Raw genomic sequence first — 22733 nt, forward strand, 5'->3', positions numbered from 1 at the left:
ATCACTTTATAAGTGCAAACCTATTAGCTGACACGTGAAATGCAAAAAAAAGAGAAGGTTTAAGCGTTATTTGGGTGATTTCGGCCATTAAAATAATTATACATTGGAAGCGGAAGGAGGTAAAACAGTGCGAAGGACATGACGAAAGCAGGGACGACGTACACAGCGCAGTATACGCCAAGTCTGTTTTCGTCATATCCTTCGCACCATTTTTACCCCCTTCGGCATGAACAAACCAGCCCAATTCAGCACACTCCTACAATGAAGGAGGATTGATAGGAGTGCAGTGTAATTATTCATCTATTTTACGCCAGGTTGCATGGTTAACCAATGGTATTGTAGCCATAACATAGCTTATCCAAGCAGCACTCATGCAATCAATACTCATAAGTTTGACCTAAACGGGTATTCAAACCCACTTCATTCACGTCTAATGCATTGGAATGAGTGCGATGGCTTTCAATAAGTAAATAACCATGGAAATATTTTAAACGGACCTAAGAATAACGGATATATAAAGAATGCCACGTTTACTCCCAATATTGCCCTTCAACCTAAAGTTTCCTCTCTGTTGGGGCGACGTCGATAGAAGTTCCCTGCCTATTGCTCTTTCTTTCAATGTTGGCGTCTGACAAAGGTGCCCAATAGCATTAACGGAGCGCAGTGGTGACAAACTGAGTGGGATTGCATTAACAACACCTCCTCCCCATTTGATGGAAGAGAGAAGGGCTGCATGTTTATGTGTCCGCAAGTTCTTACTCGGGAGTAGTACATGCTCGTGAACAATCACCCATTGTCTCGCGCTTACAGGCTGTCGCACTGGCTATGACGCGATTGACGGTGGCAAAAGAAAGTGGGCTCCGAAAGTTACAGGAGAGAGTGAGAAATGTACCGTGCGAGATTGTGGGGCGCCCCGCGACATGCGGAGGAATCATATTTGGCTCGCATGTTCACGGCACCATTGTCCACAGATTGCGAACGTTTCTTAACTCGTTCAAAAATTGTGCAGATCCCACAAACTGTGGGAATCGATGTTATGCGATGCACTGTGTGCTACCCAGCATGGTGTGGGTTTCTGCGAGCCGTTACCGGCTGAACAAACGTGCTTATGTAAATTGTGTAGTTGTTGTCTGTGGGTCGTGAGCGTATGTGCGTGCGAGGAGAGCAGCACGACGGAGACCGCGTCGAAGATGATCGTACGGCATCAAAGGCGGGATACCTAGGCCGGCCGTTCGACGCGAGCTTACGACATGGTGTTTTTTTGTGGTTTTACAAGAGTTTCGCAGTTGGAAGAAAAATTTTCCGAGGTGGTCGCTCTATCATCTGAGCTAACCAGGAGGCTAGCAGATAATTTTGGACAACTCGAAGCACAGGAATACCGAAAATGGCAAATAATTTCCGCAGAAGCTCGCAAGGTGGAGGAAAATTCACGGAAGGAAAAATTGTCCCTCCGGAATAGGACGAATATTTCTTCCGCATCGAAGCTCTCTTTCTGAGAAACACCAGCACGGGCTTCCTCTGTAGCTTCAATGTAGAGCGGGTGGATGCCAATTTTCTCTTTCATGAACGTTGCGATGAGACTAAAGTTGTGACCTCTGTTTTTGATAAAAACAGGCTTTGCGAGACGTTTTATGCCGCATGGATAAACTTACACACAACTGCTCAAGTAATTTTTAGTTATTTGTATAACAATAAATTAACCACTTCTGTAAAGTTTTGTTGCCACATATACAACATGAGCATTGGACCTGCGTAATTTTTTACAACAGTCTATATAATTTTCCATTCAATTTGACTTTCGTCACTGGCCAATACTTTCTCTCACAAAGCAGTGCCGCCGTTACTGCCGGTATCGGGCACTCGGCGGAGCGATTGATAAGAAAAGAAAATGAAATGAGTTAAGAATTGCCTACAGTGCACACGGTATCGCCGATCACTTGGCTTATCGGCATTTATCGAACGTGCCGGCGGTGCACTGCTAGACTCGAGTTCAATGCAGGGTCAGTGACGGAGCACCAGAGCAAAGAAATGTTTTTTTTTAGTATGCAAGCGTCCGCTCGCATTGAGCGACGATCGTCGTATAATATCGTAGGCCTACAGCGTTCACTGCAAGTACACTACGACACCTGTTACATCCCTACTTGAGCCCAGACAACGATGGTGAAGATGCAGTAGCGTTCACACAGCTGCATTGGAGTAAAGAGTGATCTCGCTGACAAAGACGCGGCAGAAAACAATATTCTGCGGCGCTTCGGGGATGTGAGCGAGCTTCCGCATCGGCTTACCTAGTAGTAACAGCACAACCCAAATTTTCTGGTGGTCAATATGGGCTGTGGGGATGTACAATCGTTATAAAAAATAATGAATATTACGAAGTAGCCCCCCCCCCGAACTTCGTTATATGGAGGCCTTACGGTATTGCATCAATTGGGAATAAAATGTGTTGTTGCAGTGCATGCAGCGTTATCCCACATTTCTGTCGGCAATTGTCACCTGGAATCATTTTCGTGTCTAAGCAATTGTCACTGTGCTTGTGAATTTTCACAGGGCCCCAGAAAAAGTCTATTGGAGCACCTGACTTTTGAGGATCATATCCACATCATCGTGACCCACTTTAAGGAGCTTTCTGTCGTTAATAAGGTGGGTTTATAATTGTTTTTTTATCTTTTATGCTTCATTCCTCGCCTGTAAACAATCGCTAGAGACGAAGCCATTGCTGTACATAACCACACAGTGGCATTATGCGTCCCAGCCTACAGGCCAGTCTTTAGTCTGGCCATGAAGTTAGCGTTGCTTTATACGAAACAAAAGCAAGAAAGACAGGTGGTGGTAGTAGTAACCTAACGTATATTGTGACCAAAAGGCAGAGAGGAAAGGCCCATGGACATCGTAAGTATTTCGTTATTTAGTGGACACTTTAACTTTTGTACAGCGTTGGAAAATATACAGCGTAACACATTAGAGAAACGGGAAAAAGGATGCCATAATAAAAACAGTTGTAAAGGTGTGATTGGCAGGGGGTTGAATTGAAGGCGTGATTGGCGGGGAGTTGAAGCAGTTGATTGGCGGGGGGTGGAACTGGCTGACCATTGTCGCCACTGTCGTAATTGCACGCCTAGGTTCTGTCACACTAAAGTCTTGAAAATGTTCGCGTCACAATTGATCCGCGAAATCTATGAATCTTACTGTATAAAAATGCAATATATCAGCTGCGTAAGCAGCTCCTCAATGTCACTGAGTGATAAACAGTTCAATTATTTACATGAAAATTTGTGCCACTCACGCCTGCATGCCAATGACGAGTAATGGTTGTCCGACGATTATCAAGTGTGATTATGATACATGTATAAATGTGGGCTTTCCCGGAGTAAATCTCAGTTGAAGTTCCGCGCCTGTCCTGTGTGTTCCTTTCCTCGACCGTTGTCGTTTGCGCGGTTACATGATGCATTCCGTTTCGTACTATCGTGTGCTCGCATCAGCTCTCGCTTGCGCTCGTTTGGTTTGCTTGGTTTGGTATCGTTGGAGCTTGTTCCGAGTGTCATGGTTTGTGATTTCCGTATTGTGATTGCACGTGCGACGCGAATAGTTTAGTACTTTCTGGCAGCCACGCGGGCATCAGCGATTACACTGGAATCTTCGACGAGTCATGTATAAATGACGGCGCGCTTGACCCGCAGGTAAGATTTTCCACGATCGCTGACCCTTCTCGCCGCTATCGTTGCGCTTGAGTGTTACATATTTCGCTGGACACGAGTTCGCCCGATAAAGAGTTAGATTTGTAACTCACAGTTTGGACACTGTGTCGTACTTCACTGTCACTACCATGTGACAATATAACCATAATACAAGATAGCGTCAGCCAGCTCTCTCTGAACAATGAGCGAAGCAACCAGTGGAAGTGCTTCGTCTGCCGCAGTTGCTAAACTAGCTGCCCGAGCAGAAGCTAAGTGCCGTCACCAAGAAGTCCCTGTCGTAATGTAATATAGCAGAGTGTGAGTGTAGCCTAGTTGGTGATTCATGATTCGGGGAGTTACTGCGAATCATAAGTCGTGTTATCCCTTTCTTCGTTTTGTGTGTTCCTTGCGGTAATACCGCGAATCATGGGCCACCGACTGGCCTACACCCAAGCTCTACTATATTACTTTGCTTAAAAAAACATTCCATGTTTTCCCTTTCTTCATGTCGTGTGTTCTTTGCGGTAACTTCCCATATCAGATCACTGCCGTTCAGAATCGTATTCTTTGCCGCAATATATCGCAAATTCAAAAGAGCTAAACAGCTGCGCTCAAAATTCGAATTACTGAGTACTGTAACCGTCGGTGAATTTTTTTGTTGTATCCCGACAGTTGACATACTTTTAGCAGTTTGTGAACTAATTGAACAGGAAGGTGAGGTCACATTTATAAATTCTTTTGTTTAACAGTGGACTATGTTTTGAGCTTCTTTCGCTCTATCTGGGCAAAACTATGGTTTCATTTTATGACTCACTTTATCTTCAAAGAAAATGAATTTTTATAGGCTCAAGTGTAGCTCCGGTGCTTTGCCATATATTCTTATCAAAACTTCATAGCATGTTTAATAGCAGGTTACAGAATCAAAGAATTGTGCGTTTTTTAGGTATGTTGACATTTTTTTGTTGTTTTTGAAGCTTAACCAAAATGACAACTTTGACTCGCTTACCGAATAAATTTTAATGACTTTTCGAGTATGCTGTCAGTATTTCAGGTTCACTTACGAACTTTGCCAAGATTACTCGGTATAGTTTCTTGACCTGTTGGTAAATATTATTAGAGAGGTCCGTACGTGTTAGTGTTCCGCACCGAGAACAAGTAAAAACGCTCCTTCCTCTTGAATCTTGCCACTGAAAACTTGTGAAGAGAGGTATTGTTTTCTTGTGCCTCACGAACGATTTAAGCAAAAGTTGCGCCCATTCCATGCAGTTCATTTTTCATGTGCAAGTAGCCAGGCTAATGTCCGGAGAGTAACCAAGCTCTTTGTTGATGACCGTGCTTGAAACCGCGTTTAATAAGATGAAAAAGAACAGGTATAGAATGTATAACGCAGCTGTTGTCCGTCAAGCATTCCACGCAGCGGTGATGCCATGCATGCATGGCATTTCTCGCAGCTTTAAGAAAGTGGCCGCAAGGAATGACGTAATACTTCTGCTGTCTGGGCTGGACAAGCGCATATCACCAAGGAAAACGGGCCCTAGTAGTATCTGTGGCAAGAAGCACGGCAACATGTACACAAAATGTACGGTGTCGGCCGTGTGCCGAATACCTTTGTCGTGTGACCGAGTCTACACCGGTCGGTGTGACCGATGTATATGTGACAGACTGCGCGAACACCGCTATCTCCTCTCCACAAGCACAAGCACCTTTGCACTGCAAGCACTGCTGCGGCGAGCCAGATTTCAAATCAGCAGGCATTATTAGCAAAGAAAAGAATATGAATGAACGCGAAATTTGCGAAGCGTTTGAATTCGAGAATCAGGGCCAAAGTTCATGCTTCAGTGATCCTTCAGTAGTTCTCACATATAAAGAGGTAGTGTTTTTAGATTGTTGGTGCGCGTAGTCCTAATCACTGAAATGCTTGACTAGATGACTGCGCCTGTTTCTTAGCTTTGTTGCGGGTCAGATTGCTGAAGCTGACGCAAGCGCTGCTGATTCTATGTCGGGACTACCATTTTCATTAAACTTTCAGTTGTAACTCCAGCGCTTGTCATGTGTAGTTCTTTTTTGTCTTCGTGCTTTTCCGCAGGCTTCTTTTACCCACTAATATGAACCATCCAGCCCAACAAACAACGTTAGTTAATATACATACATAAGCGCACATGAAAAAGCACAGTGACAAAACAAACAAAATAAAATGGCAGATAAATAAACAGATACTCAGCCCTGCTGCCGCCGCAAATATACACACTCGTACACATTGTACATCTGTAGTACGCACGCAAAACTAAGATATTTTATAATATGCACAACTGTAACAGCTTTAGTGAAAATTGTGCAATGTTCGTAACTTCTGGGGCACTGCAGTGGCTGCATAATTAATGTCAGAATGGTTTTAGCGCCTGATGCCAGGTCACGTACTTGTGGGCAAGCTGGAATTTTTTTTGGACCGAAAGGAAGCAGCAGTTGACTGCTTGGAGGCTCTGGCGGCAGGGCTCCTCCACCAAAATTCAGAAGGAGATGGCGCCTGGTCTTTGCAGCACCTGATGATGTTACCATTTCTTAAGAGTGAAATGAACCTATGAAAAAACAATGGGCTAAGCAAGAACTGCAGTGCTAGCTATACATTAATAGTTTAGCGTTTTGAATGAGCTTGTTACTCACTTAGCCTGGAACACTCATGCGCACATACATACATACATACATACATACATACATACATACATACATACATACATACATACATACATGCATGCATGCATGCATGCATCCATGCATACATACATACATACATACACACACACATACATACATACATACATACATACATACATACATACATACATACATACATACATACACATACATACACATACGTACGTACGTACGTAGGCACGTAAGTGCATAGGAGCAGTCCATGTATGTGTGCAGTCCACCGCCCCCTCCTCCTTTGATTACAGGGAGATTTCAGATTGTCCATAGCATTTACACAATGTCCTAAACGAGAGATTATCTATCTCGATAGATAAAATGTGCCACTTTCTTCTGAACATTGTTGGTTACAACTTTTCACTATAGCAGAAATTCTGCAACTGTAGATATTCTGGAAAATATATCAATGAACTGTAATAAAATATGGTCTCTCAGCATGTACCTCATCTAAAAAAGTTATCGCCGTCAGAGGTATTGAATTTTATGTACTGAGATGCCATTTGGCATTGTAAACACAAACACAAGACTTTTAAGCTCCAGTTTTAGTAATATTATTAGTTAGGTCAGTGTGAGTTAAAGAGGTACCCTGGTGGTTTATTGTGCTTATTTTTTACATTTCTACAGGAACAGCAAGACGAGATTGGTCATCTAAACGTGCAGCTTGATGCACTCACGAAAGCTGTGAAGGTAAGCATTTGTAGCGTAGTCACTAATGTCTCTTTAGCGGATTTGACTGAGGAAGTTTCACGGAACAGACATCAAGTGTGATTGCCTCAAAATGATCGCACAGAACCAAAGCATAAATTAATCATACTTATAGGTGAAGTTAAATAGCGGGAGCAATGCGTGCCTGAAATGTGGAAAGTATATATTGCCTCCAAGGGAGGTGCAATATCTGTCACCCCGTATGCAAGGAAATAGAATATCTCAGAAACTCGCAATTCGTCACATATCTACGCCATGTCATCAATGTCAATCACTTTTGTTTGACTATATATGTCATTAGTGCCATTAACCTTTGTTTGATGGCCATAACTGCCCTCACACATTTGCAAACGTTTTTCTTTGCCATTGTTGATAGCTGTTTTTAGTGCGATTTGCATTCTTTGCCTATATTAGGCACTTTGAATCCATCCATCCATCCATCTATGCATCCATCCATCCATCCATCCAACCATCCATCCATCCATCCATCCATCCATCCATCCATCCATCCATCCATCCATCCATCCATCCATCCATCCATCCATCCATCCATCCATCCATCCATCCATCCATCCATCCATCCATCCATCCATCCATCCATCCATCCATCCATCCAACCAACCATATCCATCCATCCATCCATCCATCCATCCATCCATCCATCCATCCATCCATCCATCCATCCATCCATCCATCCATCCATCCATCCATCCATGTCTGCCTGTCTGTCCGTCCGTCCCTCCGCCCACTGCATACAAGGCAGCGACCCAAGTTTTTTATTAGCTTGGATCACTACGTGTGTGCTCATGGGCGTGATGCTGTCGAGGTCGTTCCATTGTCATCATTCAACTCCAGACATGATGTCGTTACTTCTGTGTTACTGTGTAAGCTCTTCGCCATTTCATTGAAGTTATGCTGCAGTTGATAAATCATAATTAAGCCGGCGTTGTCATGCATTTCTTGTCATACCGTACGTCGTGGTGGTCCCACCGTTATGATTCCAGCTTCTTCATCGGATTCTCGTTGTACCATTGTTGTCATGCCATCGTTTTCCCGCCATCGTCATCATACACTCGTCGCATTCTAACCTCCTCAAGCCGCCGTCATCGTACAACCTTCGTCGTTCTGTTGACGTCATTTCTTTTTCGTAATTCCGTCGTCGCCATTACGTCGTTGTCATGCCGTTGCGGTCATGGCCGACCCAGGCGGGCGTGTGTCACGATAATGCAGGTTCATCCTGGATGATGCGTATGTCGCACATAGCCGAAGCAATACAAATCTCGGACGGACCACTAGAGATTTTAAATATATGCATACAATCAAACGCCTCCACTACGAACGCTTCCACAGCGAAATGGCCTTTATAATGACGGATTGAGGTGAAGTCCCCACTGAATTCCTGTCTGTCAAATGTATTGTCAACGTCTCTACGAGGGAGACAGCCACAACATATTTGCCTGTAGAAGGAAGGAATTTGGAATTCTCGATGGCTGATTAGTTGCTTTACAACGAACGCCACGTAGCGGAGCCCCCACTGAACTCCAAAGATGTCACCAAGGTGCGCTAGCGCTAACGGAGGCACTAGCAACGCATTTGAAAGATACTGCCGATGTCAGAAGTAGTTTGGCTTCTCTGCTTCAGTAATGGCTCAACTCGTACACTGCTTGTTCATGCCAATCAGTAGCTAGCATGAATGACGCATTTTCGAAGGTCGTTACGTTGTTATGTATTCGTAAGTGACGTCCGACGACGTGCCCAAAGCCAGGTATGATGGACAATACGGGAATCTCAACAAAGGCATCAGCCATGAAGGTCCCGTAAACGAATGAAGGATTTTGAAGGCAAGAGGAGCGATAGCCGCATTCGACGATTTACAGCTTTGCTTAGCGTACCATACGCGCTTTGCTGAGGAGGTAGCTCCAAACCTTGCTGAATTAACGTTAGCATCAGTCACATATTGTGCCAGGCAAACTGTGCACATGCACAAAAACAGTGATCCTATTGACTAAGTCTCTCTTGAATTAATGCTCAATGGAAGTTCCTTTTTTTGTTGAACTAGTGAGAGCTAGCCTTCCCTAGTGAGAGCAGTACGGCTCGCAACCTTTACAACGAAGTGATTGGTATAACGGATAATTTTAGAGGTTGCTATGAAGACACTTTGTTATAAAGGCGCTTGACTGTATTCAAAAATACTGTGTGCCCCTTCGTTGCTTGAGTGCTAGTCGCATTGGCGTCAACAGAACTCTTGAGATGGGTTCTGCCGGGGTTTTTATTATAGTCGCACCTAGTTACAACAAAGTTACATCCAATTAAAAAATTGCTTCGTTATATTAGATATCTGCTACAAGCTCATATATTTGTTACATGGTGGTATTAGCGAAAACCATTTTAGATACTTTCGTACATCGAATAATTCCTTAGGTTCATGTTCGTTATATTTATGTGCGACTTATTTCGTGTGGGAACGTTAATGATTTTAGCCAAAATTTGTTGCGTTTAGGTATGCTAATGGCTGGTTAGTAATTCGTAGATGTAGCCAAATTTTTTGTTCGCATAGGATTACCTAAAAGGAGTGTTTTCTGTTCCGTTCAAATCAGAAGAATTTTGTTTGCTATAATACATATATGTGCTGCATGCATCAAGTATATTATTTCAAATCATGCATAAGTTTAGGCACCGCTAGAATGTCTTATGATTTTTTTATATTTCAGGAAGGGAATCGGAGAGTGTCCACAACACTTCAAACCATAAGCAGAGCACTGCATGTGAGTGTTTCTATCTCAAACTGCTCTACTGCGTAGTGTCGAATGAGAAATACAGTCCATATGCAATGTATGAGAGCTGCAGTGAATGGCAAGAAAAGGAGATGGATTTATAGTGCAGCGCATTCCATTTGGACCCTCTATATGATTTTCAAACCCCTTAATATATACGCGTAAGAGTCACTAGAAGGTGAGGCAAATATATCTGTATGATTATTTATTACCGTTACTATCCCAATATGCCAGACACATATTGAGGTCATAGCATGTCGGCTCAATCCGCGATACCGTTCACACTTAACAGGAACGCCTAGCTAATAATAAGGTAAATAAAACTGGATGACTTCTACTTCATATTAGAAAAAGCAATGCCCTACACGGTCGCATTAGGGTAGCACCACTGTGTGTTTCCTTTAAAAGTGCAGCGTATTGTGCATACACGGGTTGAAAAGTAACTATCTGTACACTACACATCTCTATACTGATGAAAACTATAAGATATTGTCGTATAACATGCTAACGTAGGTTGGTTACATGCCTGAAGAAAACGAGTGACAGCGCTGAACAACGGGACGTGACAGAGATATAAAAATTGTGTTGGCCATTCTAAATAAAATAAAATATTATAATTAAAATAACAAACTGTGCCCTGCCCGCTGACGAACTCAGTGCTTCGTCTGTCTCAGTCACATCCCGTTGTTCAGCACTTTTACTCGTTTTCTAATAACGTACGTGCGGTACAGTTCACGCTTAGCGTGCATAAATATACAGGGAAAATAATCGCACGCGTGCATTAAAAGCGCAAACGTTAAAGAACTCTATAACACTCTAAATACATTTCGATACGTAGTTAGACAATGCCACAAGCAAACAAATAAGTAAAGAAAGAAATACAATAAACTCGGTTCTTTAAATCAAAGTGTGAATCGCACTGAATATGCATGATAAGAGTCTCTCTAATCAAGTATTACTTTTTCTAGCAATGTAATTAAGTATGGTTGTGACTCTTGGCTAGCTTGCAGAATATAGATACGTGTAGTGTCGCGATGCAGAACAGGATGTACAGGCAAGAGACGGTGAGCGAGAAGTGTTGTTGTTGGTGGGGCTCTTCGGTCGCCTTGTTCTAGTGCCAGCTCGTGCTTTCAACATTCGCCTTGCATAAACAACATTCGTGCTTGTCTCCGCTTCGCAACAATATTATTGTAGTACCTAGCACCGCGATTTAAATTCAATAATTTAATGTTTTGTTGCCAGTATTATTATCAGTAGCATCGCTGATGTTTAGGTTAAAAGGTCGGAAACTTGTGGAAACTTGTATTTCTGCACAACTAATCGGCCCTCTCCAACTAATCGGCCCTCTCCTGCTTGGGCCGATCTGGCCTGCAGTATTGTGAAATAAAAAACTCGGGTTGAATATGTTGATGTTTTTTACATGAATAATTGTGACCTGAATGCGCGACTTACTGGGAAATCGCAGGCACAGCAAGAAGAAAACCGCAAGCTAAAGGCAAAGCTGGACGACCTGTCAAGGATGATAGAGGTAAACAACCTCAATCTTGAAGTGTCAAAAGTTAATTGCACAAACTTAAATATAGCTTTCTCATGAATGCAATAAAATAAAGAATAGCTGCTATATTATTGAAAACACTAAAGTGGAGCCTTTTGTAAACTTTGAGGAATGTCAGTTGCGATTGTACTTATCCCTTTTTACAGTGTTTAGTCAAAGGAAAAAAGTGTCATCCGCCAAAGAGAAGCTGGGAAACATATAGTGATTTCTTCAAAAGAAGGCTTCGCAGTTGGACAAAATATCATGCTGGTCCGGGTGATTGAACGCAGGACCAACACCTTTCCGGCGCAGTTGCGCGATCATTTTTGTTAATAGTATGGCAGATATCAGCGCAAGGCCGCATTAATTCATAAGTCGAAGAACAGAAACACTGAATATATAACAAATCATTTCTACTGAAGTAGGTGAAAGAAGTTTCATGATACGGAAGCGGTTTCTGTTTAATAAAACAGTTTTAATCTTCCAGATTTCTCCAGAACTAATTCTGTGTTTATTATATGTATGCTAAATCAGAGCAAGGCCACTACTATAATGACAGCGTAATTTTATGAGGTCCTGTAGCAGCACTGTGGTTTGAGTAGCCAGCCGCATTTGAAACTGCTTAGGCCTGCAACGCCTCCAGAATTTCTACAGTGTCAAATTGGGCTGGTGTTTGCACACATCAAAAGTTTACGTTCCTACTTAAACGAAAGTCATGACGCGCTGCTAGTTTGTTAGCAGAGGGAATACTGATCGAATTTATATTCTGCGACAGGTCAAGGATGTAGGAGAAGCTCCTTCTACAAAAATGTGCCTTTCTGTCCTTCCGCTCTCCCAGGCAATATTTTCCTGACAGAGGTCGTCACAAAGGGGAAACACGCTGCTCGCTAAGCAACAGCAAACACGCTGCAGTTACACACTCGAGCCCGAGAAGGCAAGATAGGCCAATTCGACGACAAAAAAGACAGCAGCTCGTGGTGCAACTTAGAGGAACTGTGAACAGGGATTAAGGGAGGAAATCGGCCTTTTATGCAGCGTCGCTAAAAACTATTTTCACTCAGTAAAAATATATACCACAAAATCTTCTAATTCTTCACTGCAAAGATACAATGTACAAAAAAAACAGCGAGAAGTCTCACCAGGAAATTATTTTACAGGCAATTGTGGCATTTCTGTTATCAGCACACTCAGCATAGCATGGCTATCAAAGGGGGAAGGTGGGGAACTGAACAGGAAAGTGAAGAAAGGAAGGCAATCAGATAAGATGATTCTTCGGTGCGTCTGTACACATTATTCTTGTGGGGTACTCGCCAGTGCATCCTTGACCTGTAATTCCACGTGCGCTTAGAGGTTTGATGTCAGTAAAGTCATGAAACATTTTCATACTATATTTTACTTAACAAATAAATACGAAATATTGATCGATTGTAACTGCGCAGTGGCCTTTCGTTTCACCGGTATAATCGACCACGATTTCATTTTACATTCTAATGTATTATTGATGCTCTGCACGCCTTGATGACACTGTATTTTACAGCCAAAAGAATGATTGAAAAACTTATTGTTATGCTGAACCAGTCTCAAAAAGCATGATGCTGCGGGGAAAAACGAAGCAGGGCAGTAGATACGATGGGATAAAACTAAACACGTCTCTCAATTTTTATAGCGATCTTTTTATTTTTAATCAACATTACAATGAAAATAGATAGCTGAAAACGTAGATGAAAGAAAATGCCACGCAGCTGTATCAAAAGGGAGACCGGTTCGGTGAGTGTGAAACAGAACAAAATAATATCTAGAGAAACATGCCATAGCAAGGTCATCTAAATAATTCTTTTGAAGTTATAAGAAAAACGCGCGCATACTCCTAAACAGTAAAACGTACTCATAAAACAGGAAAGGTTACGTGAATCGCTCATGTGCCTGAAGTTGAAGCAGCTACCCATAATCTTTTGCAACTGGGTCATCGTGGGATGGAAAGCTTACTTCACTTGCAGCATAACCTTAGTGGACACATTGTACTCTTGGTTTGCAGCAAAAGACGATCCACCCGATACCGAGTTCAAAGATGGACGGTACTACGACGACACACCATAGGATTCCTGGGGTGAGATACCTCTGAGTAACAACGCTTGTTCACTGCTGTGATAATGTGCAGGATTGGCACGAATATAAGTTAACAACAACTGAAACGGTATTTTGACTATGAGACTGTCTGACACGGAGTACTGTCAGCGCAGCGCCACTATTAAAACGAATGAGGACTATAAGTGTTATGCAGATGTTCTTTTCGAACTAAAATTAAAGCTTTCACACCCTAAATCATCTGTACAATGTTGAATAGTAGTCATCTTTGATGATTGATACAAGGAAGGCAGCTTACTGAAGTTTCACTGCTTGAGCCATGAGGAATTTTAATTCAACGCTGTGGAAGCGATCTGGAAGGTGTGGGACTTATTGCCATGCTGTTTGAAATGGTCCTTGATTATTCTATTATTTACGAGGTGAGCAATTAAAGGCTAGATAAAGAATGTTGTCACAGCAGCATTGAAGTTGTCATCCGCCTGTGTAGCAATGTGAAATATGCGCTACATGCGAATTTATTGGTCATGCACAGGTGAGTTGTGGAATCACGGCAATATCGTGCAGCTGAGTTGCTTGAGTTTTATTTGAATATTGTTACAAACGTAAGTACGCGTCATTTGTCAAGAATGCGATGTCCAATATGCGTAGTATGCTGCACCTAACCGCATTGCGGGGTTTTGTTACAGTGATCTCCTGATTTAGGCTCTAGAAAGACAGTGGCTTTATCAGGCTGGCGAGGCGAATGTTTTCTTTACGAGGTGTGGGCGGTTCTGTAGGAATAAAATTTTAATCAATTGTGTCATATTTCGGAAGAACCGACTGGTGGGCTGGGTTGCCTATGACACATGATTGTCCTGAAAAATAATCAATCTTGTGACAGGGGTTTTGTTACGCCGTCCCTTCCTGTTGTTCCTGTTGTACGATAATATACGGAGTGTGTTTTTAATCGTGAACTGAACTCTAATCAGTCACCCATGATACGTAGCACAATCATACTTCCTGAACTAGATTAATCTCAGAGCTAGAAATTATTTGCACAACAATATGGAAGTGAATATTTGACTGGTTAACTATTTCTCACTAATTAACTTTGAAAATAATTATGCTGCGCCACATTTTGCAAATTATGAATTGTAACCGATATGGCGTTTAATGTCACAGCCACTTCGAGCAAATTGTGAGGAATGACACCAGTTTCGAGATATGCGTTCACAAATGGCGATGAAATGCCCTGGTGTTCCAATAACTTTTCAGCTTCGATGCATACATTTTGTTTAAAAAAATGAAACAGTTCACGTTTACGGCAAGTTCAACTGGTTTTATCTCAAAACTGGCACTAGTTTCAAAATTTGTTCCAAGTAGATGCGCCGTGTGAAATCACTCGCTTCAATTGGGGTAAAGCAATGTGCGCTAGAATAGGTTGAAAGGCTAATTAGGTAAATTTTGTTAATTAGTCAGTTATGCTTGTTAGTTTCCAGTGTAAATAATGTGCACATCTTCACGTATTCCATATCAATAAGCAGGTTTCTGGTAAACGCCACAGGGGATCCTTAAAAATGATGTTAGCGTTTAATTAAAATACTCTATTTGTAGTGACTACGTGACAACTAATAAGCTGTTTGTATAGCTGTGTCTTAGTCTCCGATGTCGTCCTTCGTGCCCATTTGCACTACAACTCAGGTTATGCGATACATGTGACCGATGTCTTTGTTGAAGTTCACTGTGAAATAATTGTCTAATAGCGCAGGATTTGACACTCTTGGTGTCCTTTGTGATATTGGTTTACTGCAAGCAATGCTAATGAAATAAATGCCTAATAGCATGTAATTTGGCGCTTTTGGTGGCCTTTCTTGATCTGGGTTTATTACAAGCAAAGCCGATAATGTGTGATAAACATGTGATTTTGATGGTCAAAAACTGGGTTTACTGTAAATGAACATGGCCAGTCTGTAGACCATGTCATCTAAATAACATGCCGCAACAAGAGACGGTGTTCATTCACAGATACCGTGCTTGACACAGCACACGACCACTTGCGTTACATTCTTGACAGGCATGCTTACGTAGCTGCGTTAATACAGCGTGCTTCTTATGGGCTAGCACTAGGCACTTTGCAGGCGAAGCACGTGTCGCTGACGATGGGCTGTGCCAATAAGCGGGAACTCTGTGGTGAAACCATGTCGAATTCCTCAGTAAATCCAGTGCTAAGCTGCTTTGACGTATACATCTTACACTCCTATTTGGATCCACCCTAAATTACACAATTTACAATAACTGTTAGTGATCTGCGATGCTACCAGCCGCAGTTCTCTCATTTGATAGCCTGTAGAAGGTATACTTAGAGAAAAGCGTTGCAGGTTGGGTCCCATGACAGCTCGGTCAGTGCCTTTTGGTTTTTCTCAACAGTTGGTGAAATGTGCAAGATTTTCTTCATTTTGTCAAAAACATTTTACAAATACATTAGGGCTGTATTATCTTTGAATCGTGTTCTGCTATAACGTTATTTCAATTAGTCAATTTGTCCTGAAAATGCCCAATAATCACGCTTTGCCAACCTTCTTGATTCCGCAATGAAATATTCATCCACGCACTTCTTTTTTCTGTTTCTTGTGGTCGGGACAGGACGGAACTATCGAGAGGGTTACGTACCCTCGCTTCGTAGAGGCTGGGCTTGTCTCGCGTCCCGTCAGCGCCCGAGGCACCTCGTCTTCTTCAGCGGCGGCCACAGCAGGCATTCCGACCGTGAGCATGATGGTCCCGTCATCCGCCAGAGTGGGTCGGCAACACCAGAGCACCTGACAGACGCCCGGTGGTGGAGCGCAGGCCTCGCAGGCACACCAGCACCAACAGCTCCACCACCATCACCATCACCAGCACGGCCTACACCAACACCACCAACACCAACATCCGTCTCAGGGTGGTGCAGGACCTTCGGGAATTTGATACGCGGAGAAGGTCACTCGTGTCCCTTCTTCAGCCCACAATGCTCATGCAAACGAAAGACGGGGGACAGGAGACGAGCAGTGAATCGAACTATGTGCGTGCGTGTCGTTTTCGTCGTTGCCTCCTTGTGGTTCTGGCGCCTCCGAAAGTGGGGCTCTTCGAGTTGAGCAGGTGACATGGTTGGCGTGGTTTCACTACGAGGGGTGCCACCCTCCCAAGGTGGTAGTGTTCAATGATTGTTTGCCCGAGCTATGCGTTGAAGTTTGTTACTTTAGTCGTTTTCACAATCTCTGCAGCAAACCCTTGGGTTTCACAGCCGGGATTTTCAGCGCTGATAGTGGTAAAGCTGGGGCTCTTACAAACAAAAAAATTGTTTTGACGCATAGAAATCTCCCCAACTAGTGAGCTTCACAAGCATTGAGGTTGGGCTAATCTATAAAGTTCCATGGCGCCTCATAGCATGGGTAGGCCCTAAGACATAAAGAAATAAACACAACCGCTGCTTATAAATTTCATTGGGTAGTAGGTGATGCGTGCTGAGACCAAATACACTTTGCTTTTACTTTACTTTGCTTACTTGATTTTTTTTTCATGCTATTGAAAGCTTTTGAGCAGATGGGTTTGCTTTCTGTGCTCTTTAAGGCGAGGATACCATAACGACATTTGGTACGTGGACAAATGCGCCTTCAACGGGATTGTATACATGGTCATACTTGACCTTTTTTATACGAAAAGCTAATCACCGCTTCCAACTAGCATGAAAGAAGTCTAAATCGTGAACGAAATTCAGCAAACTCGGATAAAAGTCCTTGCGCTATGCAGGAGTCAGTCTATTTAAATTTGTAGTGTAGGCTTTTTATCCTTATTTTTTATTGCGAGCTCAAGGTGACAACTCATCACTTATTGACTACATAGCACACACATAAACTTTGCGACAGTGTGTCTTGCTATGGCAGAGGTATTTTTGTCTTTGTGAAGAATATGAGCGGGTCATATAGAGAGCAGGTTTATATTTCCACGAGTGACGTTTGGGTGGGGCATCACTATGCCTTTGGAAATTGAGACCCTAAACAAACAAGGACCTGCAGATATATCGTTGTTAGCTGTGCAAAGGAACTGCAGAGGAATGCGGGGAAGGTATTGTACAGAAATAATTGACGGCCTAATATTAGTAACTGTCTGTGCACATTTGGAAGCATACTTTGGTGCTCTTTTGTCTATAAATTTTGTTTTCCTATAAAAGCAGGACAGTTGGAACCACAGCAAAGCTATTTCACAAAAATGATGTCCCTGCACTGTGTGCACTCGCAAAGGCTCGACTGGTGTTAACATGCGAAAAAAAAACAAGGCTTCATTTTGTGCATTGATTTATTGGCGTCAACTATTCAATGCTAGTTCATTCATAAAACAATCATCTAGGGAGCCTCTAAGAAGTGATGTGAGGATTTGTTTTGTTGTGGCAAAAATTGTCTGCCAGATTGGATTAGGGTTGGTTTTGGCGGGCTTGTAGTAAGGGCTAGTGGCGGTTCAGATAATGCTATTGAGATACTGATTATGTAGTCTCAAGCTCTAAGCTGTTGTTTGAGTGCAGCACATCGTTTCGCTAGAGTTACCTTAATCATCAAGCAGGACATGGTGTTGTTTGCTTTGGTTTGCTATTTATTTGTGCCCAAACACTGCCTCAAAATGCAATGAAACTGCCCTTGCTCGCTGATGCTTACAAGTGCTTGCGTAATGGTAAACCTGTTAGAGAAGCAGTTACATCTGAAAGTAGCTACAGTACGTCCACACAGCATGCTAATTCAGTAGTAATTATGCTGGCTGACTTTAAGCTTATGTGTTTGGAAAATCTAATTTTTTCATGCTTATGCTACATGCAAAGCTTGTCTGTTTAAGAAAAAATATGCTTAAAACTCTATTCGCGCAGTTAGACAGATCAAAATTTTTATTTTTGAGGTGTGCTTTTATTGCAATTTAACAAATACGACAAATAGTACTCATACTCTCAGTTTAACTTATGCCCCTTTTGATCACATGCGCCTAAAGACTTTTGGTTGGGTTGTTGCCATTTTCAGATTAAATACACAGTAATCCTATAATATAAAAATTGCCTCTTTTGGAAAATGTTTGAAAGTAGCGTTTGACAAAGTCGTCACTGGTCGAGTAAATATACTGCCATAAACTATGCTGGATGCAAACATCTTGATTTTTTGCTGTACATTATTATTTGAGTCCTTTATAGTTGGGACAGTTCTGTGAATCTAGATTCTTTTAAATGTGTGATAATGTCAGCTGCTCTCTTTGATATTCTATACTTCTCCATCTTGAGTGTACAACCGAATTCCCACTGAAGTTACCGCTTTGTAAACACCCTGATAACTGCTCGACGCTGGAACAAGTTCGATGGCAACTGAAGAGACGGCATGCTATTTTTCTTCTATACTGGCTTCAGTGGCAAGTCTGTGGGTGCGGTTCGCTCCTCGCACCGGGGGTGTGTGCAAAGTTGCTCAAACGGACGCCGAGAGACTTGTGTGTGTTCAAACAGTGTGCTGCTCCTGTCTGAAAAGAGATGTGTTCGTGCCACACGGTGGCTGGTCGGCGGATTTCACGGGTTCATGCAGCTGAGCCTGACGTGTTGAGAAGCAATGTTTTGGACTCAAGAGCGAGTTGGAAACAGCACAGATACAGTGGCAGAACTTCTTTTCTTGGCGAACGTTGAGTCCCCAGTATGACTAGGCTGATTGGTTGTGTTTGTGTTCACTGCTTTGTGCGCCCCCTGTGCTTCAATATTTACGGAAGCATCCTGCCTATGTACGCCCCTGAGCAAAAGTATTGGCATATGGACGAGGGAACCCGTGATAAAGTCGATTTTGTTCTCCGCCTGTCAGTGGAACTTGAAATTGAGGACTACAGTGGAAATTTGACGTTCCAAACTTTCCAGTGCACTCGTAAATTTCACATTGTGCATCTGAATTACGAATAAATTCCGTTTTTTTTGCCATGCCTGTGGTCCGTATGCTTTTGCTCACGGGTCACATTAGGTGTTGAGAAGCCTCCCTTTGCATTGCCGTTAGCTTTGTAATGCCAGTGAGATATTGCAAAAGAAAGAAAAGTTCAATAGAAACACCAGCGAAATTTATGGAATATTATACTATCAATTGGTATACAATTGCAATCTTGCTCATTACTCCTGCTCTCCTGTAAGGAATTAATCTGGAAGGCGTCTTTGCTTGCTTATGGCGGTCCTTGTCAGGGATGTCAGGGACACAACAAAATCTTACTTGTGTTTGTTCAACACTCCCACTGGCACTACAACAATTATCATAATCTGTTACCATTGCCATAATAATTACCATAAGCCATGGCTAAAAAGGCTTTGTGTGGCCACCAAGAAGCTCGAGTGACCTGAACACAGCAACCGGCCGGTCAGAAAGCGCTGCCAAGAAAACCTCTGCTGCCTTTGGCGACGCGGTATCTCGTGTGAAAAGTTCTGGACCTTTGCAGTTTCTTTCTTCAAGTTCTGTTTTCCTCTTCTTGTTTTCAACGAGCTAAAACTGCCACAGAAGAACGTGCAGCGATGAACTCTCGGTGAAGTTAGGGGGAAGAAGACACACAAGCCATACAACCATGACAAAGCTCAAGTATGTCGTTGTCTTATTATATACAGTATTTATGAGGTAGGAATAGTTGTACAGATGATAACAAAACCTATGGCTCTCTATACATGATATATAAGCTATACATATAAATATATAAATAAGCATACATAGATATATACAGAGGACACGGAAAGTATATACTGTGCGCTACTTACGACACACAAGACAGCTGAATTGATGCACTCAAATATGTTTCTTTCCACTTGCTTAGGTCTCTGCATACAGTGACTTAAGTAGTAGCATCAACGACCACGCATGTTAGCGGTTTCTAATTTTGACAAACGTTCTGTTTTTGAAGTTTTTGCAGGACGTACGTTGCACCACTACTACTTGTTCGCCCAGCACGTAGACAGTCACGTCAAGACAATTTTAGTCATTTACACTAATGACTCCCGCCGATCGCCTCCGTCAACCCAAAATTCAAGGATGCTAGTGCATGATTTCCAGGTGGGACAATTGCCGCAAAGCTCCTTTTTAGCTGTGACGTTTATTTATAGACTTCTCTTGCTTTGTCGCTTTGCTCTTCTGCCGTAGTGAGCCAGCTGTAAGATAATTATGAGTGGCGACACTTGTGCCGGCACACTTACAATCACAAACATTTGCACACACGCATATGTCTGTCCCTAAGAAAGATATATATATAAAGAACAGTAATTATCATTCTATAAGGATAAATCGCTCGAACATGTCGTCTTTCACTGGCTGTACACAAGGCTCCGTGTCCCCTGGTCGGTTTTGAGGGCCTGCTAGCAATGTGAATATGTAGATAATGCCTTTTAGCCGGTGTGAAAAATGTTATGCCAGGGTGCCCATACCCTCCCGCCTGCCATTGTCACCGCGACGCTGTTAGCCTGCTGTATAACATTAAGGATGCCTTGCACTTGATGTACCAATGCCCGCATTGGTGGAGGTTGAGCTGTGTCGATGACGCTAATGCTGTTTACGTGGCCACTTCTAAAGCTGCCCATAACACTTCAGCAAACATGAAGGTAATGTTTTCAGCAGTTCTCTGAAAAAAAAGGAAAGTTATATGGAAGATTACCAAGCGAACTGTATGCAGCCAGCACTCAAAGTAGTTAAAGCTGTTGCACAAAACTCGATTTTCCATTGCCGGATTGTGGGTCATTGACGGTGTCGCCATGGTATTAAGTAATGAAGGAATCGCTGTAATGTGTGACATGCACATACAGTTTTATTAACTGCATTGTTGACCGGTCATCGTTAGCAACTTGAGCAATATTAAAACCACATGTTTATGCCAAATTAGGTGTTGATATGGCATCAGTGCAACGCGTCGTTATTGTTTGGCTGCAGCAGGAAACAAAACGCTATTTTGTCCCACCGTTGATTACAGCAGGGCTCAAGAAAACAAGAATTGTTATCGTTCATGTTGGCATTATGCTATGTGGAACAATTTACCCTACATTATTTTACGTTTCTGCGGGATCACCGCTCAATGTTTCATCCCCTGAGCTGTTGAAATGGCTTGCTTACGATCATAGTTGAAAGCATCATACTTTCTGAGACAGCTTGTTGTCACTACTCAACAAATAGACGGGCACATTTCTTCGGGTTCTGTAATGTGTTTTTTTCGTTATAGTGACCATTTGTTCTCTTTATTCAAGATTAAGAAATATGGGTTGAAAGACATTCATGTGTTCCACTTGAATCAGCCGTTTCCTTCTAAAGCTGAAAACGTGCTTGTTTGTTAATGTTGACGTAGTTTACTGACAATGTTGTAATGCCGTGTGCTTGTTGATGTTACCGGTCGTTTTTCTCAGTGCTATTTACTCTCTAGCCACCTGCCCCAGACTTTGATTGCTTGCACCGGACTTTATTCCCTGTTCATTCAGACAAGATGATGTCCATTTTGGAGAATGCGGTTTAAGTGCAGAGTACATTGGATACACTAAAGTGTCTTGCTTTTTAAATATCTTTGGAGCGTTTTGTGAATGATCGTAAAGTTATTACTTCTTTAATCCACACTACACTACAGGAAACATTCTAAAGGGCTCTTTTGGAACATAATTAGCAATATCTTCACGACAATATCAGATACGAAAACCAAGCAACCTCATTGTCAAGGAGAACAAAAAAAAATCACGGCATGTAACGTTCAATAGCGAAAAAATATAGGGCTTAAATTACACATACGCCTTCACAGATATGTCGCGTTGCATTTACGACTGCATTTATCCTTCAGTCGCAGCAATTTTACTTATTTGCATTTGCATAGTTGTTATTATGAGCATTGAAGTTTTTGAGAGACAATTTGTTTGAAAGCTGAAAATATATCATAACGGAGGACGGTGAACTTTAGGTGTTGTGATCCTCGACGAAGTAAGCAAAATTTTGTTAAACAAATTTTTGCTGAAGCCAACAAAGCGACAGAAGTTTCATGAAAGAAATCTGCGTTTCTGCAGTAGTTTTGTGCTACATTGTGGCAGATGCCAGCATTCCATTTCGTGCCATAGGACAGAATGGGAAACGAGAATTCTGGCATAATAGAGGCCTACACAATACCACCATGCCGAGTAACGAGTTTCAGACACTACCAAAATTTTTAGCTTCATAAATTATGAGGCCGCATGTTTCTTTGTGCTTTTAGACAGCATTCACGTTATCATGTCTTATTCGTTAGAACATATTT

General features: G+C 42.3%; 1 protein-coding gene across 1 annotated transcript in view; it reads left to right on the plus strand.

Moving 5' to 3' along the window:
- The window catches only part of LOC135907352 (TNF receptor-associated factor 5-like), a 43077-nt gene extending 26086 nt beyond the window's left edge, over positions 1-16991 (plus strand). The window contains exons 7-12 of the mRNA XM_065439040.1: positions 2548-2640; positions 7008-7070; positions 9800-9853; positions 11328-11390; positions 13432-13503; positions 16104-16991. Coding sequence (XP_065295112.1) covers positions 2548-2640; positions 7008-7070; positions 9800-9853; positions 11328-11390; positions 13432-13503; positions 16104-16280 — 522 coding nt within the window. The 3' untranslated portion in view covers positions 16281-16991. The remainder of the gene's footprint in view (positions 1-2547; positions 2641-7007; positions 7071-9799; positions 9854-11327; positions 11391-13431; positions 13504-16103) is intronic.
- The last annotated feature ends 5742 nt before the right edge of the window (positions 16992-22733 follow it).

Source organism: Dermacentor albipictus, chromosome 10 (assembly GCF_038994185.2).
Source record: "Dermacentor albipictus isolate Rhodes 1998 colony chromosome 10, USDA_Dalb.pri_finalv2, whole genome shotgun sequence".
NCBI lineage: Eukaryota > Metazoa > Arthropoda > Arachnida > Ixodida > Ixodidae > Dermacentor > Dermacentor albipictus.